The 19,599-nt window shown below is 58.3% G+C and overlaps 8 protein-coding genes across 8 annotated transcripts; 4 read left to right on the forward strand and 4 right to left on the reverse strand.

The window, feature by feature from the left end:
• Positions 1 to 759: 759 nt before the first annotated feature.
• On the forward strand, positions 760 to 4,224 carry PSEUBRA_001357 (Peroxisome biogenesis factor 1, N-terminal; the record flags this gene model as incomplete). The annotated part of the gene is made up of 1 exon (XM_016434611.1): positions 760 to 4,224. One exon carries the CDS (start codon positions 760 to 762, stop codon positions 4,222 to 4,224), a length of 3,465 nt encoding a protein of 1,154 aa, XP_016294017.1.
• Positions 4,225 to 6,392: 2,168 nt separating this feature from the next.
• Positions 6,393 to 7,337, forward strand: PSEUBRA_001358 (uncharacterized protein; the record flags this gene model as incomplete). The annotated part of the gene is made up of 1 exon (XM_016434614.1): positions 6,393 to 7,337. One exon carries the CDS (start codon positions 6,393 to 6,395, stop codon positions 7,335 to 7,337), a length of 945 nt encoding a protein of 314 aa, XP_016294018.1.
• Positions 7,338 to 7,605: 268 nt separating this feature from the next.
• PSEUBRA_001359 (Cytochrome P450) lies at positions 7,606 to 9,537 on the reverse strand (the record flags this gene model as incomplete). The annotated part of the gene is made up of 1 exon (XM_016434629.1): positions 7,606 to 9,537. The coding sequence occupies one exon, from the start codon at positions 9,535 to 9,537 to the stop codon at positions 7,606 to 7,608; it is 1,932 nt and encodes a 643-aa protein (XP_016294019.1).
• Positions 9,538 to 10,254: 717 nt separating this feature from the next.
• PSEUBRA_001360 (Helicase-associated domain protein) lies at positions 10,255 to 14,181 on the forward strand (the record flags this gene model as incomplete). The annotated part of the gene is made up of 1 exon (XM_016434619.2): positions 10,255 to 14,181. The coding sequence occupies one exon, from the start codon at positions 10,255 to 10,257 to the stop codon at positions 14,179 to 14,181; it is 3,927 nt and encodes a 1,308-aa protein (XP_016294020.2).
• A 125-nt stretch (positions 14,182 to 14,306) lies between these two features.
• On the reverse strand, positions 14,307 to 14,685 carry PSEUBRA_001361 (Heavy metal-associated domain, HMA; the record flags this gene model as incomplete). Its single annotated transcript, XM_016434642.2, has 3 exons — positions 14,307 to 14,437; positions 14,518 to 14,596; positions 14,677 to 14,685. The coding sequence occupies 3 exons, from the start codon at positions 14,683 to 14,685 to the stop codon at positions 14,307 to 14,309; spliced, it is 219 nt and encodes a 72-aa protein (XP_016294021.2).
• A 510-nt stretch (positions 14,686 to 15,195) lies between these two features.
• Positions 15,196 to 15,627, reverse strand: PSEUBRA_001362 (uncharacterized protein; the record flags this gene model as incomplete). The annotated part of the gene is made up of 1 exon (XM_059464574.1): positions 15,196 to 15,627. One exon carries the CDS (start codon positions 15,625 to 15,627, stop codon positions 15,196 to 15,198), a length of 432 nt encoding a protein of 143 aa, XP_059321145.1.
• A 791-nt stretch (positions 15,628 to 16,418) lies between these two features.
• On the forward strand, positions 16,419 to 17,285 carry PSEUBRA_001363 (uncharacterized protein; the record flags this gene model as incomplete). Its single annotated transcript, XM_016434625.1, has 1 exon — positions 16,419 to 17,285. One exon carries the CDS (start codon positions 16,419 to 16,421, stop codon positions 17,283 to 17,285), a length of 867 nt encoding a protein of 288 aa, XP_016294022.1.
• Positions 17,286 to 17,504: 219 nt separating this feature from the next.
• Positions 17,505 to 18,941, reverse strand: PSEUBRA_001364 (Glycoside hydrolase, clan GH-D; the record flags this gene model as incomplete). Its single annotated transcript, XM_016434634.1, has 1 exon — positions 17,505 to 18,941. The coding sequence occupies one exon, from the start codon at positions 18,939 to 18,941 to the stop codon at positions 17,505 to 17,507; it is 1,437 nt and encodes a 478-aa protein (XP_016294023.1).
• Positions 18,942 to 19,599: the final 658 nt, after the last annotated feature.

A 19,599-nucleotide genomic window follows, 5' to 3' on the forward strand; every position in this document is an offset into this window, starting at 1 on the left:
AATTCTATCCATCGGCTGGATTGACGACCCAATCGGGAGATCACCCTTCCTCCTTCGAGCTAACATTTGGACGAAAAAGGCCGACGCTTTCAGCTCTGGCTTGAGAGAGCACAAGCGAGCCAACCACGAGAAAGCAACACAAATTCCTCTCTGTTGGAGCGTGTCCGGTCATGATTGGCGGTCGGGCCGGCTAACTCGGATGAAGAGCGAACCATAGATGGCGCTTGCAGCCACGCAACGGACACAAAGAAGGCGATGGCCGTAAAGTGATTGCGCCAGACAAGCTCCACGGCGATCGATTGTTTGATAGCAAGCAAACAAGCAAGCCATCAGAAGACGGCGCTGTCGGATGCGACTCAAGGCAAGGAAGAGGGAGCTTGAAGGTCGACTCGGCTGTCACCCACAGGAATTGAAGGAATAGAGTGTGGGGTCCGCATTCTGATTCGCTCTCCTTTGCTTGAACACGCTTGGTCCATCCTTTCGGATCTTGCATCCCCTTCACCATCACCCTCAACGTCACTCCAGAGTCGACCCTCCGAGTCGCGACGGTCACATCCTCAGTCAGCTCCGGGAGCACTCCCACCAAGACACAGACCTGGGTTCTGCTCGATACACACATCCAAGATCATGGAATAAGTCACATTGCTGCCGACTAAGCACGGATCGTCCTCTAGCTCTTCCCCGGCTATCGCAGCTTCCGACGAGACACGTCCATCACGAAATCACTCCAAGGATCACTCTTGCTCGGCTCTGCACACCATGTCGCGCTCTTTCAAACCAAAAGGCCGCTCGGCCAAGTCAACCATCGTCCGAATCCAGTATGATCCCACACTCAAGTCGTCGCTCGTCCACCTGCCCATGTGCCTCTATGCACCACTGGTCGACCTCGCAGTCCCACCACAATCGCTTGTCGTTGAGATTGATGCGTCGCCCTCCTCGACTCAAGCGGTCGCTTATTATGCAGGATGGTCAGGCATGAGCGCTGCTCCGCTTTCGGTCGGCAACTCTCTCTCCCAGAACGGAGCATCCTCATCCGCCAATGGCAAGGCGTCTGCCTCTGACGTCCTCAACGTCTCTCCTTCTCTCGCTGCATCCTTTCGCCCTCCATTGCAAGACGGCGCTACCTGCTCTGTTCGTCTCCTGCGCTCTCCACCTCTGCCGACGGCCACAAAGATCGATGTCACGCCGCTCTCCGCCGACGACTGGGAGATTCTCAGCTTGCACGCCGAAGAAGTTGAGCTCAATATGCTTGGCCAAGTGCGCGCAGCCACCACCGGTCAGGTCCTCACCGTCCACGTCGGTCGAGGCGGTAATACGGTTGTGCGCTTCCGAGTCGACTCCACAACGCCGAGCACCGCCGCAGTCGACGCTGCAGAACCCGACACAGATGACACCGACTCCGCTGCCGCCATTGCCGTTCGGCTCTCCACCGATACTGAAGTCATTATCGCACCCAGATTACGCAAGAAAGCCGTCGACGCGTCCATGGAAGAAGAGCACTCTCTGCAGCCTATCAACAAGCCAGCTCTCAACGGCGTAGGTGCGGAAGCGGAGGTAGCAGCATTGAGGCAGGCGCTCCCGAAGCTCTTGTGGCGCGTCTTGCCGCAGCGCTTCGCCGAAGGTCTTCAAATCGACAGTCTCTCAACGAGCGTCGCGGTATCCTCCACTTCCGATGTCGGCCACGACCAACTGCTCAGCATCTACCCAGATGGCCGACTCTCGATCACTAAAGTCTCGTGTCCAACCAACAACAGCGCACAGGAGATGAATAACGCTGGTCGAGACAAGGGGTCGTCGTCTGCGAGTGCCAATGGCTTCGATGATGCGGCCGCTGGTACAGCGAACGCTCAGGCGGCCATGCCAGCAAGGCCGACAGCCAGCGCGAGATTCGTCCGTGCCGAGGACTTGCCAGGCAGCAGGGCTCACGACGACGTAGCATGGCCTGAGAGGCATGTGCTGCTGGGCGCCGCGCTTCGTGATCAGCTCGGTATTCAGGACTACGACCTCGTCCGTTTTGGTGCCCCTCCCCCCGGGTTCAGCAAGTCCCCTTCGAGTAACGTAGCATCTCAGTCAGACGCCTCTGCAGCTGACTCCAAGTCCAAGTCAGACACTGCATCAGAGCTGGCCGGTGTGGATCACATTCTTCGAGATACAAAGGAAGCCATCTCAGCCTGCTTCCGCGCACGCGCCCTCGAAGCCTCTTCCCAGCCGTCTGCCGATGCCAAACCCTTCCAAGGCTCGTCGAGCCTGCTTCTCACAGGAGGTCCCGGCTCAGGCAAGACGGTCATCGCCAAACACCTCGCCGCCGACCTCTCGCGCGACTTTCGCCTCTGCCTCGCCACCTCGTACTTTGACTGCTCGCCCTTCAGCGAAGACCGCGTGCCTGTGCTGCGTGCGCGCTTCAGCGAGTGGCTCAACGAGGCAGCTTGGAAAGCACCTAGCCTGCTCATCCTCGACAACATCGATCGAATAATGCCAGCCGAGATGGAACACGTCGACTCGCAGCGTTCGAGGCAGCTAGCCGAGGCTTTTGTGACAAGGGTCAGGGACTGCGTCAAGAGCTTTGGCGTGTTTGTTGTCGCAACAGCGCAAGGCAACACGAGCATTCACAGTCTGCTCAACTCGAGCCATCTGTGGCTCGACAACGTGCAGCTCAAGCCGCCGGGCAAAGAAGGGAGGCGCGAAATCCTGGCTCATTTGGTGCAGAAGAAGCTTAGCAACGCCAACAAGAAAGGAAAGGTGAGCGGCGAGTCAGCACAGGAAGTGGCCGACGGCAGCCAGGCGGCTTCAGAACTTAATTTCGTCACGCTGGCGACCCAGACGGAGGGCTACCTGCCGGCTGATCTGCGCGATCTTGTCGAGAGGGCGACGCACCAGGCTGCCATTCGTAGTGCGAGCACCACGGAGACGACTCTGGCTCCTCGATCAGCACCCAATGGAGTGTCCAGAAACGGCATCGCGCACGCTGCTGTCAACGGCACGGCCAGTCCCCGACCCGAGGGTGGCGAGGAGGGGCTCTCGATCACCATGGACGACTTCGTCCAAGCGCAGGACGGCTTCACACCTCTGTCCCTCCGCGACGTCAAGCTGGAAAAGTCGTCCGTCGCGTGGTCGGACATTGGTGGCCTCATCGAAACTCGCCGTGTCCTTCGCGAAACGCTCGAGTGGCCCACCAAGTACGCGGCCATCTTCGCCTCCTGTCCCCTTCGTCTCCGCTCGGGTCTGCTCCTCTACGGCTACCCTGGTTGCGGTAAGACCCTGCTCGCTTCGGCCGTGGCCAAAGAATGCGGTCTCAACTTTATCAGCGTCAAAGGACCCGAGATCCTAAACAAGTACATCGGTGCCTCGGAGAAATCGGTGCGCGACCTGTTCGATCGCGCGCAAGCGGCCAAACCGTGCGTGCTGTTCTTCGACGAGTTCGACTCGATCGCGCCCAAGCGTGGGCACGATAGCACGGGCGTGACGGACCGCGTGGTGAATCAGATGCTGACGCAAATGGATGGTGCGGAAGGGCTGGATGGGGTGTATGTGCTCGCAGCGACGAGCAGGCCGGATCTGATCGACTCGGCGCTGTTGAGACCGGGTAGGTTGGACAAGTCGCTACTGTGCGATATGCCGACGGAGGAAGATAGGCTGGACATCATGAAAGCCATCGCCAGGAAGGTGCATCTTCACCCGGAGGTGGATCTGGAGAAATGGGCGACCAAGACGGACGGGTTCTCGGGAGCAGATCTGCAGGCCTTGCTGTACAACGCGCACCTCGAGGCGATCCACGAGTCGATCAGTGCGGTGGCCGAGGAGAAGGAGGATGCGAAGAAGGATGCGGACACTGCTTCCGACGGCACACTCAAGTTCACCACCATCGGCGGGGGAGGCAAAAAGACGCTCAGCGGTGCAGAGAGGCAGGCGTTGGTGCGCAAACTCGAGTTGGTGCTCAAAAACACCCAGTCGCAGCCAAAAAACAAGCCGGGTCGGATTTTACCGGCTCACCTCACCTCGGCTGCTCCCAATGGCGTCCACGAGGTAGCAAAGAAGAGCAAGAGCAAGACCCTCGTCACCGAAGCACATTTGGAAACGTCGATCAAGAGCACCCGACCGAGTGTGCCGCTCGAGGAACAGAGGAGGCTGAGGGGGATCTATAGGACGTTTGCCGGTGATAGAGATGGGAATTTTCCCGATGGAGAGGCGAGCACGCAGATCGGGGCGAGGAGCAGTCTGATGTAGGAAGTACGCAGCAATAGACTCGGATAGCAGCCGTCATGGTGGGTCTCAGCTGACATGTGAAAGACGATGAGATGAAGCTGGTGTCCGAACTATCGGATCTGCCATCGGTAAGATGAAGCCTGTTTGTTTCGCTTCGATGCAGGTGGTCAAGATTCGATTCGATGGCGGACCTCGAAAGCGTCGGCTTCGATGGCAAGGGCGAGCGAGAAACGGGTAGCGAGAGGACGATCATTGGCTCATTACGAGGACCACGTGCGAGATGACGATGATGATGGCGCTTTCAGTCGATGCCGATACGCAATGTCAGGCACAGGAGGCGGCAAGATCGTCGGCCACTCGTATCGATCTGACAGGGTCCACAAATGTCGGACCTTCTGATCTTGTAGATCCGAGCTCGATAAGGTTTTTCCCTCACGGGTAGATGACCGACATGCCCCGGGCACGGTATGCTGTCCTCTTTCAAAAGCCCACCAGTCCCACTCGCGAGAGATACGCAAGGTGGGCTTCGGCACAACTGGTGGCTTAGAGACCCTTTCACGACGTGAGCGGTGAGTGTGGGGTCTTTGCGACGCTCCTTCTATGGCCAGCTGGAAGCTTCTCGCCACATCCGAACCCGTGGGAGCGAACAAGGGGTCAAGGAACGACGGAGGGTCACGGAGAAGCCGGGGGATTGGCAGGGTCTCCTTCCCTTTCACGTTCAGACTGATTTCGGCGGTCTCGCCCCCTTTGACGCAGATCTGCAGACGAAGGTGCAGCCTTGCTCAGACAGCCCCTCGGTGTATGGAGAGCTGGCCCCAGGCCAGGCACCTTTTCGCATTCATCAAGCACTCGCAGTGCCAGCCGAGCTCCCAGCAAGTCAGGTTGAGCAAGTGCATCCATGCGAGAAGTCGACGGGATGAGGGCGCCGGCCATCAGTGCCACTAGCCGAGTCAAGGCAAGTGAGCTCTAAATTCTTCGCCGCGCTCTGAAGTGCAGGCGCGTGGCAAATGCCGCCTCGGGCACAGCGGCCGCGCCCAAAAGTTCGCGACAGAAAATCGACTTTCAACGGTACAGCTGCCCTGGCTCTTCGCCCGCCTTCTTCGCGCTGTCAGGGTCCATGCTCAAGGCTGCACAGTCGGAGAACGGCGCTAGGCAGTCGGGCAGTGTCGTAGGCCGGACTGTCAAAATGCTTTGACGTGAAGACCGTGATAGCGGCTGAAAATAGCCTTTTTTACTGCTGCTGCTGGTGATGCCAGATTCTCCTGTGTCGAAAGAACCCTTTCAACACGCAACTCACTCTGTGTGGCGGCGAAATCTTGGCCCACGCTTTTCTTTGTAAGGCTTTCAGAGCGCAAATTTCGCAACTCTGTCAGGGCCATTTTCAATCTCCCGAGAATTCGCCGCTTTGCCCGCCACTGCTGCTCCCACCCGAACGCCACCACACACGCAGGCCCAGTCATTTCACCATCAGCCAGCAGGCTCGAAAGCAAACTTGAATCTGAAAGCGCAAAGTTCGACCTCGACCCTCGACACTCGAACCTTTGCTTGCAACCCTTCCCTTGTCCGGCTTGCCTTGATCCGCTTTCGCCCACAAAGCCTATCCGAAAAAAGTTTTGAGTTTTGATTGTCCCCGCCCACATCAAAAGTACAACAGCAGAGAAGCACTTTTGACGAATCCCGACTCTTGTTGCTTCGCCTCAAAGGCGTGCGCGTGATTGCTGCAAGTCGAGCATGTGCTTTCAGAAAGTGGGAGAAGGCAGGCTCAGTCGGTCAACTCTGAGGGTGCGCTTTCAAAATGCACATTCCAACGCCATTTCTTTCGACTCGACCCTGCGTAGCAGCATGGCGCACCCTTTTTCACGGTGTTCTTCCTGCTGCTGCTGGCTGCACCCTTGCTGCACACGCGGCTGGCTGACTCTGTGTGTTGCCCTTCCAACTGCGCCACCTTTTTTCGCCGCTCCGCCTTATCGCGCACCCTCCTCCTCCGCACGTTGGCCTGAGTGTGTACCTCTGAGTCTCTCTCTCGGAGTATATAGATCTCGTCCGTGCTCAGCTTATCATCCTTCCTCCTTCCCCTCACCCTACTCGGATCACATCCCCCTCATCGCTCGCCTCACAGAATCGTTTCTGTCTCCACTACCCCAGAAGTATTCACACTCCCCAATCGCATCTTATCTCTCCGACTCAAAATGTCAGCTGCTACTCAGTCTGCACCCGCCGTCAACGGCATCTCGTCGCCTACCAAGGTGGCCCTCGACAACAGCAAGGCGTTCCAGAAGATCGCCTCGGTACCACTGGTCTCGGACTCGCTCCAATTTGCTCAGTCCACCATCAAGTCGTACCCTCTCCTCGCCACGACCTACGGCTACGGCGAGAACTTTGTCAACTCTTCGTTGAGGATGGCCGAGCCCATCACCAACCAGATCCACCCTCAGCTCGCATACGTCGACTCGCTCGCCGCCAAGTCGCTTGATTTCGCCGAGAGCAAGTGGAGCTACCCCTTCCACGCCAACACCCAGGAGCTCATCGACGCTGCCAAGCTTCCCGCTGACCACGCCGTTGGCTTCGTCTCGGCCTACGCTGCCGCCATCCAGAAGGCCTACGGCGAGCGTGTCTACACCCCTGCCAAGTCGGCTTACGACTCTCACATCGTCCCCGCCTACGACACGGCCCACTCCAAGTTTGACGAGATCAAGAGCCAGAACGCCGTCCTCCAGCGTGCCACCGACATTGTCACTGGTCTCCAGGCCAACCTTGTCAAGACGCTAGAGACCATCTCGTCGCGCAGCAAGCAGGAGGGCGACCAGGCCACCGAGAAGGCGCAGGGCATCTCGAACGCCATCTTTGCCGAGCTCGAGCGCGTGCGTCACTTTGCGTCCAACCTGCCCGCCGAGAGCCGCAAGCGCGTCGGACCTGTGATGGACACCTTTACCGAGACCTACGAGAAGCTCAGCAAGGAGGCTCGCAACCCCGAGGTCCCCGCTAGCACCCGTTTCCTCAACGTCGTCAAGTTTGTCCGCGAGCAGTCGCTCCCCGCGCTCCAGAAGGCCATCATCAACCCCCCTTCCTCGACGCAGCAGAAGGCAGAGGAAAAGGTCGACTCGGCTGCTTCGGCGGTCAAGGGCGGCAAGTGAGCGTTTTCGACTCGTAGACAGCTTTTTCATCACATCGATCCGCGATCCAGCATTTCTCCCCTCCACGCATGTTTTCCCCAGTTTGTTCTTGTAGTCTTTCCACCCTTCACCTGCAGCCTGACAATCCTCAGAATACCCAGCCTCGTCGTTTCATCATCATTTTGCTCTCAAGTGTGAATCTCATCCGCGAGTGTGCTTCTCCATGGTGAAGGGAATGTATTGCGATGGATCCACGTGTACGAATGCTTCCATTCTAGCAGCATCGCTTCTACGATTTGTCCTTGGCGATCCTGCTCACCCTCAGTGGCATTTGCGGTCCCACGTCCTCCTGGCCTACCACCCTGGACCGAATCACAGCCGTCTGTTTCGCCTCGATCTTCCACCCCTCCACCTCCTCGAACTCGAACCTGCCGACCAGGTGGCACAGCATGGCCTTGAACTCAGCCAGTGCGAACCTGTTGCCAATACACCCCCTGGGACCCGAGATGAAGGTCATGAGGTGCATCGGCAAACCGCTGCTCTTGGCCTCCGTGGGGAGGTTGAGCCAGCGATCCGGGTTGAACTCGTTTGCGTCATCGCCCCAGATGGCCGGGTCGGAATTGATCGCTTGAATCGGAATGAACACTTCCCTCCCTTTGGGGATGTGGACGCTCGTGATCGACCCCTTTCCATCCCTTGTCGGATAAGGTTGGCTGAGCGGGATGGTGGCGCTGGCGGTAGCCACTCGGATGGTCGACGGCACCGCAGATCGAACTCGGAAGCTCTCCTTGCACACCGCGTCGAGGAAAGGCATCCCCATCAACTCGTCGTACCCCACATCGCGTTCCATGTCCCTCCCGAAATGGTCGTGAATCTCCTCCCTCAGCTTTTGCTGGATTGTCGGTTGTTGGGAGAGAAGGTGCAACGTCCATGCGGTCTGAGTGGACGTCGTCTCATGCCCTGCAATGAGCAACGTGGTAATCTGCCCGATCAACTCCTTATCATCCAACTTCTCCTTCACCGACACATCCGCCGCCATATTCGCTCGCATCATCAGATGCAACAGATCCTTGCCCCCCGTTTCGCTCTCGTCAAAACCCGCCTTGGTATACCCGCCTTTCCCACTTGCGGCAAGATCCGCCTCCATCTCTTTGCGGATCTCCTCCTTCTTCCGATCGACAATCTGTTGAGACACCTCTTCCAGTATCGCATACGCCCCCTCGGTGGCTCGTTTGCGCTGGGAAGGAATGCGATCTACCCAGGAAAGGAACCAGAAGTTACTGAGGTAGATCTGGAGGAAGCGCAGGATGTCGATCTTGAGCGTCAGCTTGAAGAGCGTTTGAAAGGCGTTTCCTAGCGTATCACCGGGGCGAGTCTCGACGATGGAGGGGTCAGTATTGATCTTGAGGGATTCAAAGTGGTAGCCGAAACCGGCGACGCCGATGATGTCGAGTGCTGCCCGGGTTGTCCAGTACGACACGTCGAATACGGGCTTGCCCCGTTCGCTCACTTTCAGTGACGGTTGGGGTTGACCTACGAACGCTTTCTCCACTCCATCGGCACCTCCGTCCTTGGAGGGGGAGGAGGAGAGGTCGATCATGAGCCCGATCTTCTCCGCGAGTTCGCGAGAGTATCGCATGAACACAGGGTTGAGTTCGCGGATCGCACCCACGTTGAACGCAGGTTGCAAGATTTTCCGTTGCCGCTTATGCACCTCGCCTTCCGCGACCAATACTCCTTCCCCGAGAAAGTTCTTCAACACCAACCGCGTACTCGCCGGCTTTTCGTAGGTGTACGAGTTGGCCGCGGAGAGCATGTGCAGCATCGCCCGTGGGTCCGCAATGAACAATCTTGGACTGTAAAAGAGACCGCGGTAGACGTAAACGCGGGTTTTGAGCTGGGTGACGAAGGAGAGGTGACCGAGGGTGGGCGGGTTGCGCCGAATGTGGCCGAGGTGGCCGGTGAGGAGCGGGTAGCGATCGGTTCGGGCGGGTCGCGGGAAGTGAGAGTATTCGTCGATGCCGAGGACGTGGAGCTTTGCATAGCGCCAAAGGGCGATGGTGAAGAAGGTCAGGACCGTCACGAGGAGCAGCGTGAGGGGGAGGAGGATGAGTATGGCGAAGGAGGTGGTGAGTGGACGGTGGACGGCGAAGGAGATGGTGCCACGGATGAGGGACGAGAGCCCTTCCACGAGGGCTGAGGGGGTGAGCTCGAGCTTCATCGTGCCGTGCCGGTTGTCGATGAGGGTGAGGTACGGAAGGTCGACGTCGCCGTCGCTGTTGAGGGAGAGAAGGACGGTCGTCCGGATCAGTGCATCTAGGTGAAGCCGTGGAGAGCTCTTATAGGGATGACAGTGGCCAGGAAGATGGAGGAGTGACGCGGCCAACACAGGATAGCGGACACGTCGCCTTAGGACGGGAAAGAAGGAGCATTCCAAGCTCCGATGTGGAGTACAGGCTCAGCGTGGTAACTTCATCACTATCACATGGGCTCATACTTTCAAAGGCTCGTCGGTCTGTACGCTCCTCTTCTTCTGGCCTAATTTAAGAACCAACTGTCAGCTTTGCGCACTCATGCTCAGGTCAAAGCTGCTGAAGGGGCACTTGATCGATCACACTCGGTACTTTGTGGTGGACACTTCTGAGTTGATGGAATCAGCGCCTCCGCGGATTCAGCGGTCACCACCAGCCGCCCCCCGGCCGCGCGGTGTTCGGCAGCGTTTGCATGCAGCGCGAATCGCCGCATTATTCTCGCCGTGTTAGAGCTACTCCTGGATTCTCCTCCACACCGAAGGCCGAAAAGCCTGAGTAGGGCGAGGCAAGGCTGGACCCTGAACTTCTTCTTCCCTGACAACTTTCTCGACGTCCTCTTTCTATCATCCATCCACGACCGAGCCCTCGGCGCAACAGCCACCGGCAAAGTCCACCGCTCGGACATCATGCCTTCACAACTCGAGCAAGAGGTGGCTCAACGGCTCTCTGCCAGCTTGCCAAATGCGAGCGAGCTCCTTGCGCAGCGGGTAATCTCCCTCTCACGCTCCCTACCCACAGACAAGGCTTTCGTCAATGCAGCTCGTGCATTTGGTCGCTTCGACGAGTCATTCTTGGTAGATCTTCGAAGCTACATCTCATCGCAGCCCAACACAAGTTCCGGGAGCCTCAGCAATGGCACTTCCCAATCCTCCGCGTCGACAGCAACAGCAGAACCGCAACGTGAGAGGTTCGGTCTATCCACACTTGGCGGCGAGAAGCACGTCTTCAAGGCGCCAGCCGCAAAGCCCAAACCCAGCCTGCTCGGTCTCGACAAGCTTGTGGCTGTCAAATGCGCAGAGTCCAGCGATCCTTCCTCGGCTGACTCGTCGAAAGGCGCGCCGGTACACAAGCGCCAACGAGTCTCAAGCACGCAGCTCAGCCATCTCGAGGATGACCTCGACGGCTCGTCGGAGCCGTCCACTCCCGCCAATCCAGTCTTCAAGGCGCCCTCGAGACCTGCCTCAGCCGCACAGGCCCAGATGCGACCAAGAGGAAACGAGACACCCAGCCATACCGGAGGGTTGAGCGACACAGCTGCAAAGCGGCTCGAAGAGCATCGTCGGAAGCGGGCAATGGCTGCAGATGCCAGGACGGAAGCCTCTAGCAAGGGCAAGCAGATTGCTACCTCAAGTGCCATCAATGGGAATCCTTCCAACAAGCCGCAGAGAGCGGATCGCAGCAGTGGAGACTCGTGGCGAGCTTCGGATCGAAACTGGTCCGATCGCCGAGGTCAACCATCCGATCGCAGGATGGACGATCGCAGAGCGCAGAATGGCAGGGACGAGCCCTCATCGCAAAGGCTGGATCGACGAACTTGGGACGCGACGCCACGCAGCGCATCGAAGAGATCCGATGACCTGGACCGCTGGACACCGCGGCATCCAGAGAATGGCGCAAGATCTCGCCTCTCGACAGCAACCCCCGCATCGACACGTTCAGCAGGATCGCGTCGCTGGGACGATACACCCTCACGGCGAGGAGCCTCACCGACCCCATCCAACTTCGACCGCGACCAAGGTCCCGAAGGCAGAGCCTGGGACGAAGACGACAGACAGCTCGACCGCGACTGGTACGACATGGAAGAAGGCGGAGTCGCTGCCGACGAGGAACACAACCCTTTCTCGCAGTACGAAGACATGGCTGGTCAAGTCTCAGCACCTCTCGCGGCGAGAAAAGAAAAAGTCACCGCCCGACAAGCTCAGTACAATGCCGACACGGATGCCTGGGAGCGCAATCGTCTGCAGACCAGCGGTGTCGGTCCCCGAACCGCCATCGATCTCGACAACATGGACGACGATGGTGAGAACCGCGTTCACTTGCTCGTGCACGACTTGAAGCCTCCCTTCTTGGATGGCAAGACGGTGTTCACCAAGCAGCTGGATCCGATCAATCCTGTCAAGGATGGGCTGTCGGACATGGCTGTGTTCGCTCGCAAAGGCAGCCGGCTCGTCAGAGAAACGAGGGAGAAGGCGGAGCGGGCCAAAGCGGCGGGCAAAGTGGCTGCGATGGGCGGCACTACCCTCGGCAACATTCTCGGTGTCAAGGAGGACGACGAAGACGACCCTGCCGCACCTGCAGCCTCAAACACGGCGAACGGCAATGATGCCAACACCGCCGAGGGCGCCACTGCAGATGAAGCTTCTACACCGGACGGCAAAGGCGACTCGCAGTTCGCACGACACCTCAAGACCAACACCGGCGGATCCGAATTCAGCCGCACCAAGACGCTCAAAGAGCAACGTCAGTACCTGCCGGCCTTTGCGTGTCGCGACGACCTCATGAAGATCATCCGCGAGAACCAGGTGATCGTTGTCATCGGGGAGACGGGGTCCGGCAAGACGACGCAGCTGGCGCAATTCCTGCACGAGGATGGGTACACCCGGTATGGCATGGTTGGATGCACCCAACCGCGTCGAGTAGCCGCCATGAGTGTAGCTAAGCGCGTCAGCGAGGAGATGGAGAGCAAGCTCGGCGGCTTGGTGGGGTATTCGATCCGATTCGAGGACTGTACCAGCGCGGAGACCAGGATCAAGTACATGACGGATGGTGTTCTGCTTCGGGAGAGTCTCAATGAGGGGGATCTGGATCGATACAGCGCAATCATTCTGGACGAGGCGCACGAACGGTCGCTTAGCACCGATGTCCTGATGGGTCTGCTGCGGAAGATTCTGCAACGGAGACGCGATCTCAAGCTCATCGTCACGTCGGCGACGATGAACGCGGACAAGTTCGCTTCGTTCTACGGCGGCGCGCAGACATTCACCATCCCTGGACGGACGTTCCCGGTCGACGTGCTGTTCAGCAAGACGCCGTGCGAAGACTATGTGGACAGCGCCGTCAAGCAGGCGCTCTCGATCCACCTCTCGCACCCCAAAGGCGACATCCTCGTCTTCATGACCGGTCAAGAAGACATCGAAGTCACCTGCCAGGTCATCAGCGAGCGTCTCTCCCAGATCGACGAAGCACTACCGCTCCTCGTTCTACCGATCTACTCTCAAATGCCCGCCGACCTCCAAGCCAAGATCTTCGACGCCACCGACGACGGCTGCCGCAAATGCATCGTTGCGACCAACATCGCCGAAACCTCGCTCACCGTCGACGGCATCATGTACGTCGTCGATGCGGGCTACTACAAGCTGAAAGTGTACAACCCTAAGGTCGGCATGGACAGTCTGCAGATCACGCCGATTTCGCAGGCGAATGCGAACCAGCGGTCGGGTCGCGCGGGCCGTACGGGTAGCGGTACGGCGTACCGGCTCTACACGGAGCTTGCGTTCCGGAATGAGCTGTTCGCCAATACGATCCCTGAGATCCAGCGGACGAATCTGGCGAACACGGTGCTGATGCTCAAGAGTTTGGGAGTGAGCGATCTGTTGCAATTCGACTTTATGGATCCGCCGCCGCAGGAGACGATGTTGAGCAGCATGTACCAGCTGTGGGTGCTCGGTGCGCTCAACAGCGTCGGCGAACTCACCGCCCTGGGACGCAAAATGGGCGAATTCCCCATGGAACCGAGTCTGTCCAAGATGCTCATCACGAGCGTCGACTACGGATGTAGCGTCGAGATGCTGACCATTGTCAGCATGCTTTCCGTCCCCTCGGTGTTCTACCGCCCGAAGGAGAGGATGGAGGAATCCGATGCGGCGAGGGAACGATTTTTCGTAGCCGAGTCGGACCATCTCACCCTCCTCCACGTCTACAACCAGTGGCGAAACAATGGCTACCGCGATTCCTGGTGCTCGCGCCACTTTTTGCACTCGAAAACCCTCCGCAAGGCGCGCGAGGTGCGGGTGCAGCTGGAAGACATCATGCGATCGCAGAAGTTGCAGCTGGTGAGCTGCGAGACGGACTGGGATGGGATCCGCAAATGCATCACTGCGGGATACTTCCACCAAGCGGCGCGAAGCGCGGGGATCGGGGAGTACGCAAACTGCAGGACGGGCGTCAAGATGTTCCTCCACCCCACGTCGGCGCTTTACGGGCTGGGGTACAGCCCGGAGTATGTGGTGTACCACCAGGTGGTGCTGACCAGCAAGGAGATGATGAGCACCGTGACGCAGGTGGATCCGCACTGGCTGGCCGAGCTGGGTGGCGCGTTTTATAGTATCAAGGAGCGAGATGGGACGAGTACGGGGACGAGGGCGAGGAGGACGGGGGAGATGGAGAGATTGACCGGGCTGGAGAGGCAGATGCGCGAGGAGAGGGAGGAGAAGGAGATGAGGGAGAGGGAGAGGAAGGAGAAGGAGAGGGCGAAGGGGAGAGGTGCAGAGACGCCGCAGATTGCTACGCCCGGTGCGACGCCGTTCAGGTCGAGAGGGAGACGCGTGCTTTGAAGTGGACGAATTGGAATGCATTGCTGTCGTATGTATTGGTCCGATCGTGAAACTGGCTGTGTATCGTGGTATGAGTGTGTTGCCAGTGTGAAGGTGTCAAGGTACTATGCTGATGCAGCGGCAAGCTACTGCACGACTTGGCCGCTCTTGACTTCCTTGCCTGTCTTTTTGATCTTCTCCAGCACGGTCTCGTATGGCGCGCTGCCCTTGACTACGACCGTCTGGTTCTCGAGCGAGACATCGTAGCTATCCACTCCTGCAGCATTGAGCGAAAGTAATGAAGAAGTCAGCTTGTCGTGTTCGAAACAATTTTCGTCGGGTCCGCGGTAGACTCACCGTCAAGCTTGGAAAGCACCCTCGAAACGGCCCCCGAGCAGCCGGAGCACGTCATGACGACTTCGAACTTGTATTCGTGCTGTCACCGTGTGAAAAGCGCACCCAAGAGCGTGTCAGCGATCGGTGTTCGTCTGAGGGAGAGGGCATGTGTGGCCCTACCTGGCTCATCGTGACGTTGAAAGGTCGAGATGGTGGTGATGGTTGGTGGGAAGAGGAGAAGTGGGAAAGCAAGGGTCCAAAACGCCTCCACACGGACCGTCTCACCCGGACTTGAGAAAATCCCTCGGAGCGTTTTCGTCACGCCATCGGACCGACCGAGGCTTCCACGTAGGCGGTCTTCGGATGCACCGACCATGTTCATATGCCTCATACGAGTGGCGCTCAGAGCAAAAGAGCCTCAGAAGAGAGTCATGATCGCAGTGAACATGGCAAAACGGTTTCGAGACACACTGCAAAAGCAATTGGCGACGCGAGCGGCAGGTGGCAGGGTCAAAAAGGCTCCGAGCAGGCGCTCACAGCTCCGCCTTCAGACTCGACCGCGTCGCTTTGGCGATCAGGAAGTGACTCAATGCGATCTTGACAAGACCTCACTGGAACATGATTTGCCTACAGCGAGCCATTTTATGGAGATGAATGCGACTGTGCTCGCCCGTAACATGCGCTGGACATTCCCCTCGCTCAAGGCCAGTTGCCCAACACCAATGGAAACGCGCCACACACGTTCCGAATCCAGTCCCACCCCGCAAGCTCGCCAAGAGGTGTAATGATCACTGTAGCGCACACCTTGTCGTTCTCTGTGGGCTTGAAGGTGACCGTGACGTTGGCTTTCTTGGTGAACCAAGTTGCCGGCTCAAGGCCGTCGTGCGGGATGACGACAAAGCCTCTCTTGTCCGGGGCAACGTAGCCGTCAGCGAGGGTGTTGTTTAAGATCGTAGAGAAGTAGCTCGGGGAAACGCGGACGCACGCGTGCGGCGAGAACAGCTGCGCACCGTTTGGCTGGCAGTAATCGGCGTAGCTTCGGCCGGAAATTGGGGTGAGCCAACCGGCGAGGGCCGTGCTTGCCAGGATGAAGACGGCAGGAATGATCGAGAGTGCGGCTTGAATTTTCATGGCGCGATGTAGCTGGTGTGGTCCCTGACGATGCAAGAGAGAAATGACAGTCGATTCGAAGCAGGGAGCGATTGGCGAAGTGACGTCGTGGGGTCGCATCATTTCACTCGGCGACAAAGACTTTTGTTCGAAAACGACCCTCGCTCGTGCATGGCAAGAGATGAAAAGCTGCAGTGCACGCTCCTATGGGGCTCTTGAGCCCACCGAGGCTTTCGTGGGACCTTGCGCCTCAGTAACAGCAGCCGTGGGAAGTAGTGGAACGACGGCAGTGGCAGTGACAATGGTTTGAGAACCCAGTCGGTGCCGTCATGAGAGCTGCACTCCTATGCCGTCGCCATTGTCGATAGCTTCATCCCCTTTGGTGACACTGTGAGCCATTCAAAGGCGATGCTAATTCCAGTACCATGGCGTCTCCGAGTAGACACACAGGTGAAGCCTGCAGCGCACGCTCCTACTGTATCAGGAGCTTGAGCCAATCACATCCGAGGTGGGACCGAAATTTTCTTTGTACAGCATCCCTTGGCAACCTCGGTCTCGCCGTCCGTCAACTTCCGGCCGATGAGTGTCTTGAGAGCTGGAAGCCTGCAACAAAGCCGCCTTGCGCCAAATGGCGGCTTTGTTGCGCGAGATGAAGGGGGCGACTTGAACGTCGAGAGCGCAAAGGCGGTGCTCGTACTCGTTCATAAACAAGCCCACCTACCAACAGAGTCTCCCTTCTGTCACCATCTTCTCTCCACGCCTCCAGACCACCAACCCCAAGGGAAACTTCTAATTGGTACCTACCACACAAGATGCGCTTCACTCACTTCTTGCTGGCGTTCGTCATCGTCGCGGCTTCGGCTGCTGCGGCCCCGCAACCGTCTGACGACAACGGCTCGATCTCTGCCCCCTCTACCGGCACCGACGCTCAATCCATCATCGCGGCCTCAGCTCATTCCATGGGCACGTCCTCCGACTCGACCGACGACAGTGATGCCAAGGATCTCAATCCCCAGCACGGTGAGCACAATGGCCAGTGCGTGACTGCTTGTGCGATCCAATCCACCGCCGGCGTTGGATGCGGCAACGACCTCACCAAGCCCGACTGCTTTTGCAAGAGCGAGAGCTTTATGGATCAGTCATTCGCCTGCATCAATGCTACCTGCCCGCAACAGTTTCACGGCGCTGCCGGTGTCATCAGTAGCATCTGCAGCAGCGCCGGCGTTCCCAGTGTCAAGATCGCCGGCTACAGCGGTACGGACAACTTGGAGAACATGCCTCACGTCAGCAGCGCGTCGGCTGCCGCACTCACTACAAGCATGCCTCCGGGCGTCAGTGGGAGCCACGCAACTGCTACTTCATCGGATGCTCCAAGCGCGAGCACTTCTGGTACCGGCACTTCTGGGACTGGCGACGCCTCTGACGGCGCGTCGAACGAAGGCACGTCGACGTATACCATGCCAAGCGACGTGCCGACGAACATGGTGCCTCCGCCAGGTTCCGGTTCGGGCAACGGTTCGAACGGAGACGACCAGCCTCCCGCGAAGGCTCCTACTCCAGCTCCGGCTCCAAACAAGTCAGGTGCAGCTGGTGGAAGGAGCGAGGCGATGGGAGCGGTTGCCCTGGCTGTCAGTGTTGCTGTGCTGGCCGCGACTGCCGGTGCCTGGACGCTGTTCTAGACTTGCGGGAGCTCACCTCGGCTCAAGAGCGAAGACGTCCCTCTTTGTCTCGTGTTAGCGTATCATCACCCTCTCACTCTGCGTTCTCGCTTTCTTCCTACATTGTCGTTCCCCAATTCCCAATACAAGACCTCGTACAGTCATACACACACATCTAAGCGATGAGTCGATAAGAATCTGTGATTCAAACTACGTATGCAAAGCGTACGGATTGGTGTGTTAGATGGCGAACGCCTGCGAGCCCATGATACGGCTGGGCCTGATCTCGTCAAACTCTCGCGTCGCCTTGTCGAGTCCGTCCTTGGACCTCTTCTGCGCGCTACCGCTGTTGCCAGTAGCAGGCGTGAGCTTGTACAGCTTAATTCCGTGTTTGGGCACTGTCACCTCGGGGAGCTTGCAGCTGAACGGTCCGCCGCCGACCTTCATCGTCGACATGCTGGCCGGTTCTGTGGGATCCTTGCTGAAATCGATCCCCCTCCACAGGTCGTACACGTTCCACGCCTCGTCTTGCAGGTCTTCACCCGAGAGGTACTCGTCGTAGAACACATTGTCCATGCTGATCGTGACGTTCTTGGGCGACTCCGAGACGTTGATCGCCGCAACCGCGTAGGTGCCATTGGACAGCTGGATCTTCCACAGCTGGGTATTGCCGTCGTCCTCGGGCTTCTTCCACAGTCTCACGGCGGGAGACCCCGTGGGGTCCTGGGAGATGTCAATGACGTGTTTGTTCTTGATGATCGCGCGAGTCTGATTGGTCATCTTCGTCAGATCGTTTCCGAGAATCAGAGGGCTCTTAACCATGGCCCACATGGAGAAGTGGACGAGGCTTTCGTCGAGCGACAACCCGCGGTTGCCCACTTCGAGCATGTCCAGATCGTTCCATGCGCCTGGGTAGGCCTTTTGGCCCAAAGATGCGGCAAAGTCAAGGATCTTAGCGATGCTGCAGTGGAAGCCCTGCAGGTTGCACGTCGTAATGTCCGTGCAAGGACACCTGTCATCATCGCGGTTGAACGACGGGTAGATGTCGCCAGAGATGCGCCACGAGTTGGCAATCTCTGTGGCGAACAACCAAGGCCAGTCCTCGCCCCAGTTGCACATCGAATACAGAATGGGATCGCCGGTGGTCTTGTTAAGCGCCTGGGACATTGCGTTGTATCGATCGAAGGAGAGCTTTGGTGTTCCCTGCTGACCCTGATTGAAGCAGTTGTCGTACTTGAGATACTCAAAGCCGTCGTTGGACCAGGACTGGGCATCGACGTCTTCGTAGCCGAGAGAGCCGATGTGGCGCCCGCACGTCTGAACTCCAGCAGACGAGTAGATACCCGCCTTGAGGCCGAGAGACTTGATCTCGTCAACAACGCCCTTGAGGCCGTTTGGGAACTTTTCTTTGTTCGCCTGCAGAATGTTGGTGCCAGGATCACGCTGGTCAGCCTGCCAGCAGTCGTCGATCACAACGTAGTTGTAGCCGTACTGATCGAGACGCTCGGCCTTGATGGCACGCGCGGCGGAAAGGATGGTGTCCTGGCTGATGTTGCACGCAAAGGTGTTCCAGGTGTTCCAGCCCATTTGTGGGGTTCGAGCGAGACCGTTGTTCAGCGCCGAGGCGAAGCCCGCAAGGGCGAGGGGGAGGAGCGCGGCGAAAGTTGTAGATACCATCTTGAGAAGCAAAGGTGGGGGGTGGGTAAGATACGGGGAGACGACCTCAGGAAGCACGCTTCTTATACGGCTTGTCCAGTGTCCAAGGGCAGCTAACAGATCAGTGTGGACCAAGAGGGTGTCCTCGTCGGTCCTCGCTGCATAGCCGGGGACTCTCAGGTAGGTCGCCTTGCGATGCATTGAATCGACAGCGTGGGGGTAGCCCGGGACTGCGGGGTCCCAGGTTTGGAAATGACCGAGAAGCGGGGGTGGCAAGGCCTTCCCAGCCCGGCACAACTGGCATGTCACATCTCGGTTCTGAGAAGGTTTGAGGTTGTCGGCGGTGGCCAAGAGCCGAAGTGGAACACAGGGCACGGCTCGGTGCTCGCTAGCATGAGCTTCACCTTGCGGCTGTTCTAGAACTCGGCTGCGCGGCAATCTTCAAAGAAGAACCATGTCGGTGAGCACAAGAGAAGGCAGGATGACGCTGTTGGACAGGTCAGACGGAGGAGTTTCGGTGCTCGACGTCGCTTAGTGCTGCTACACAGGCTAAGCGAGCGAACTTCAAACGAACGTCGGCGAATTCCAGGATCTCACAGCTCCCGGAAAATGGGGACCTTTGTGCTCTGTCTTGGCCTAACAAATTGCATAAAATTAAGATCGGCAAGCTGGTGTTGTG

This window comes from Kalmanozyma brasiliensis, assembly GCF_000497045.1.
Source record: "Kalmanozyma brasiliensis GHG001 unplaced genomic scaffold PSEUBRA_SCAF13, whole genome shotgun sequence".
In the NCBI taxonomy this organism is placed as follows: domain Eukaryota; kingdom Fungi; phylum Basidiomycota; class Ustilaginomycetes; order Ustilaginales; genus Kalmanozyma; species Kalmanozyma brasiliensis.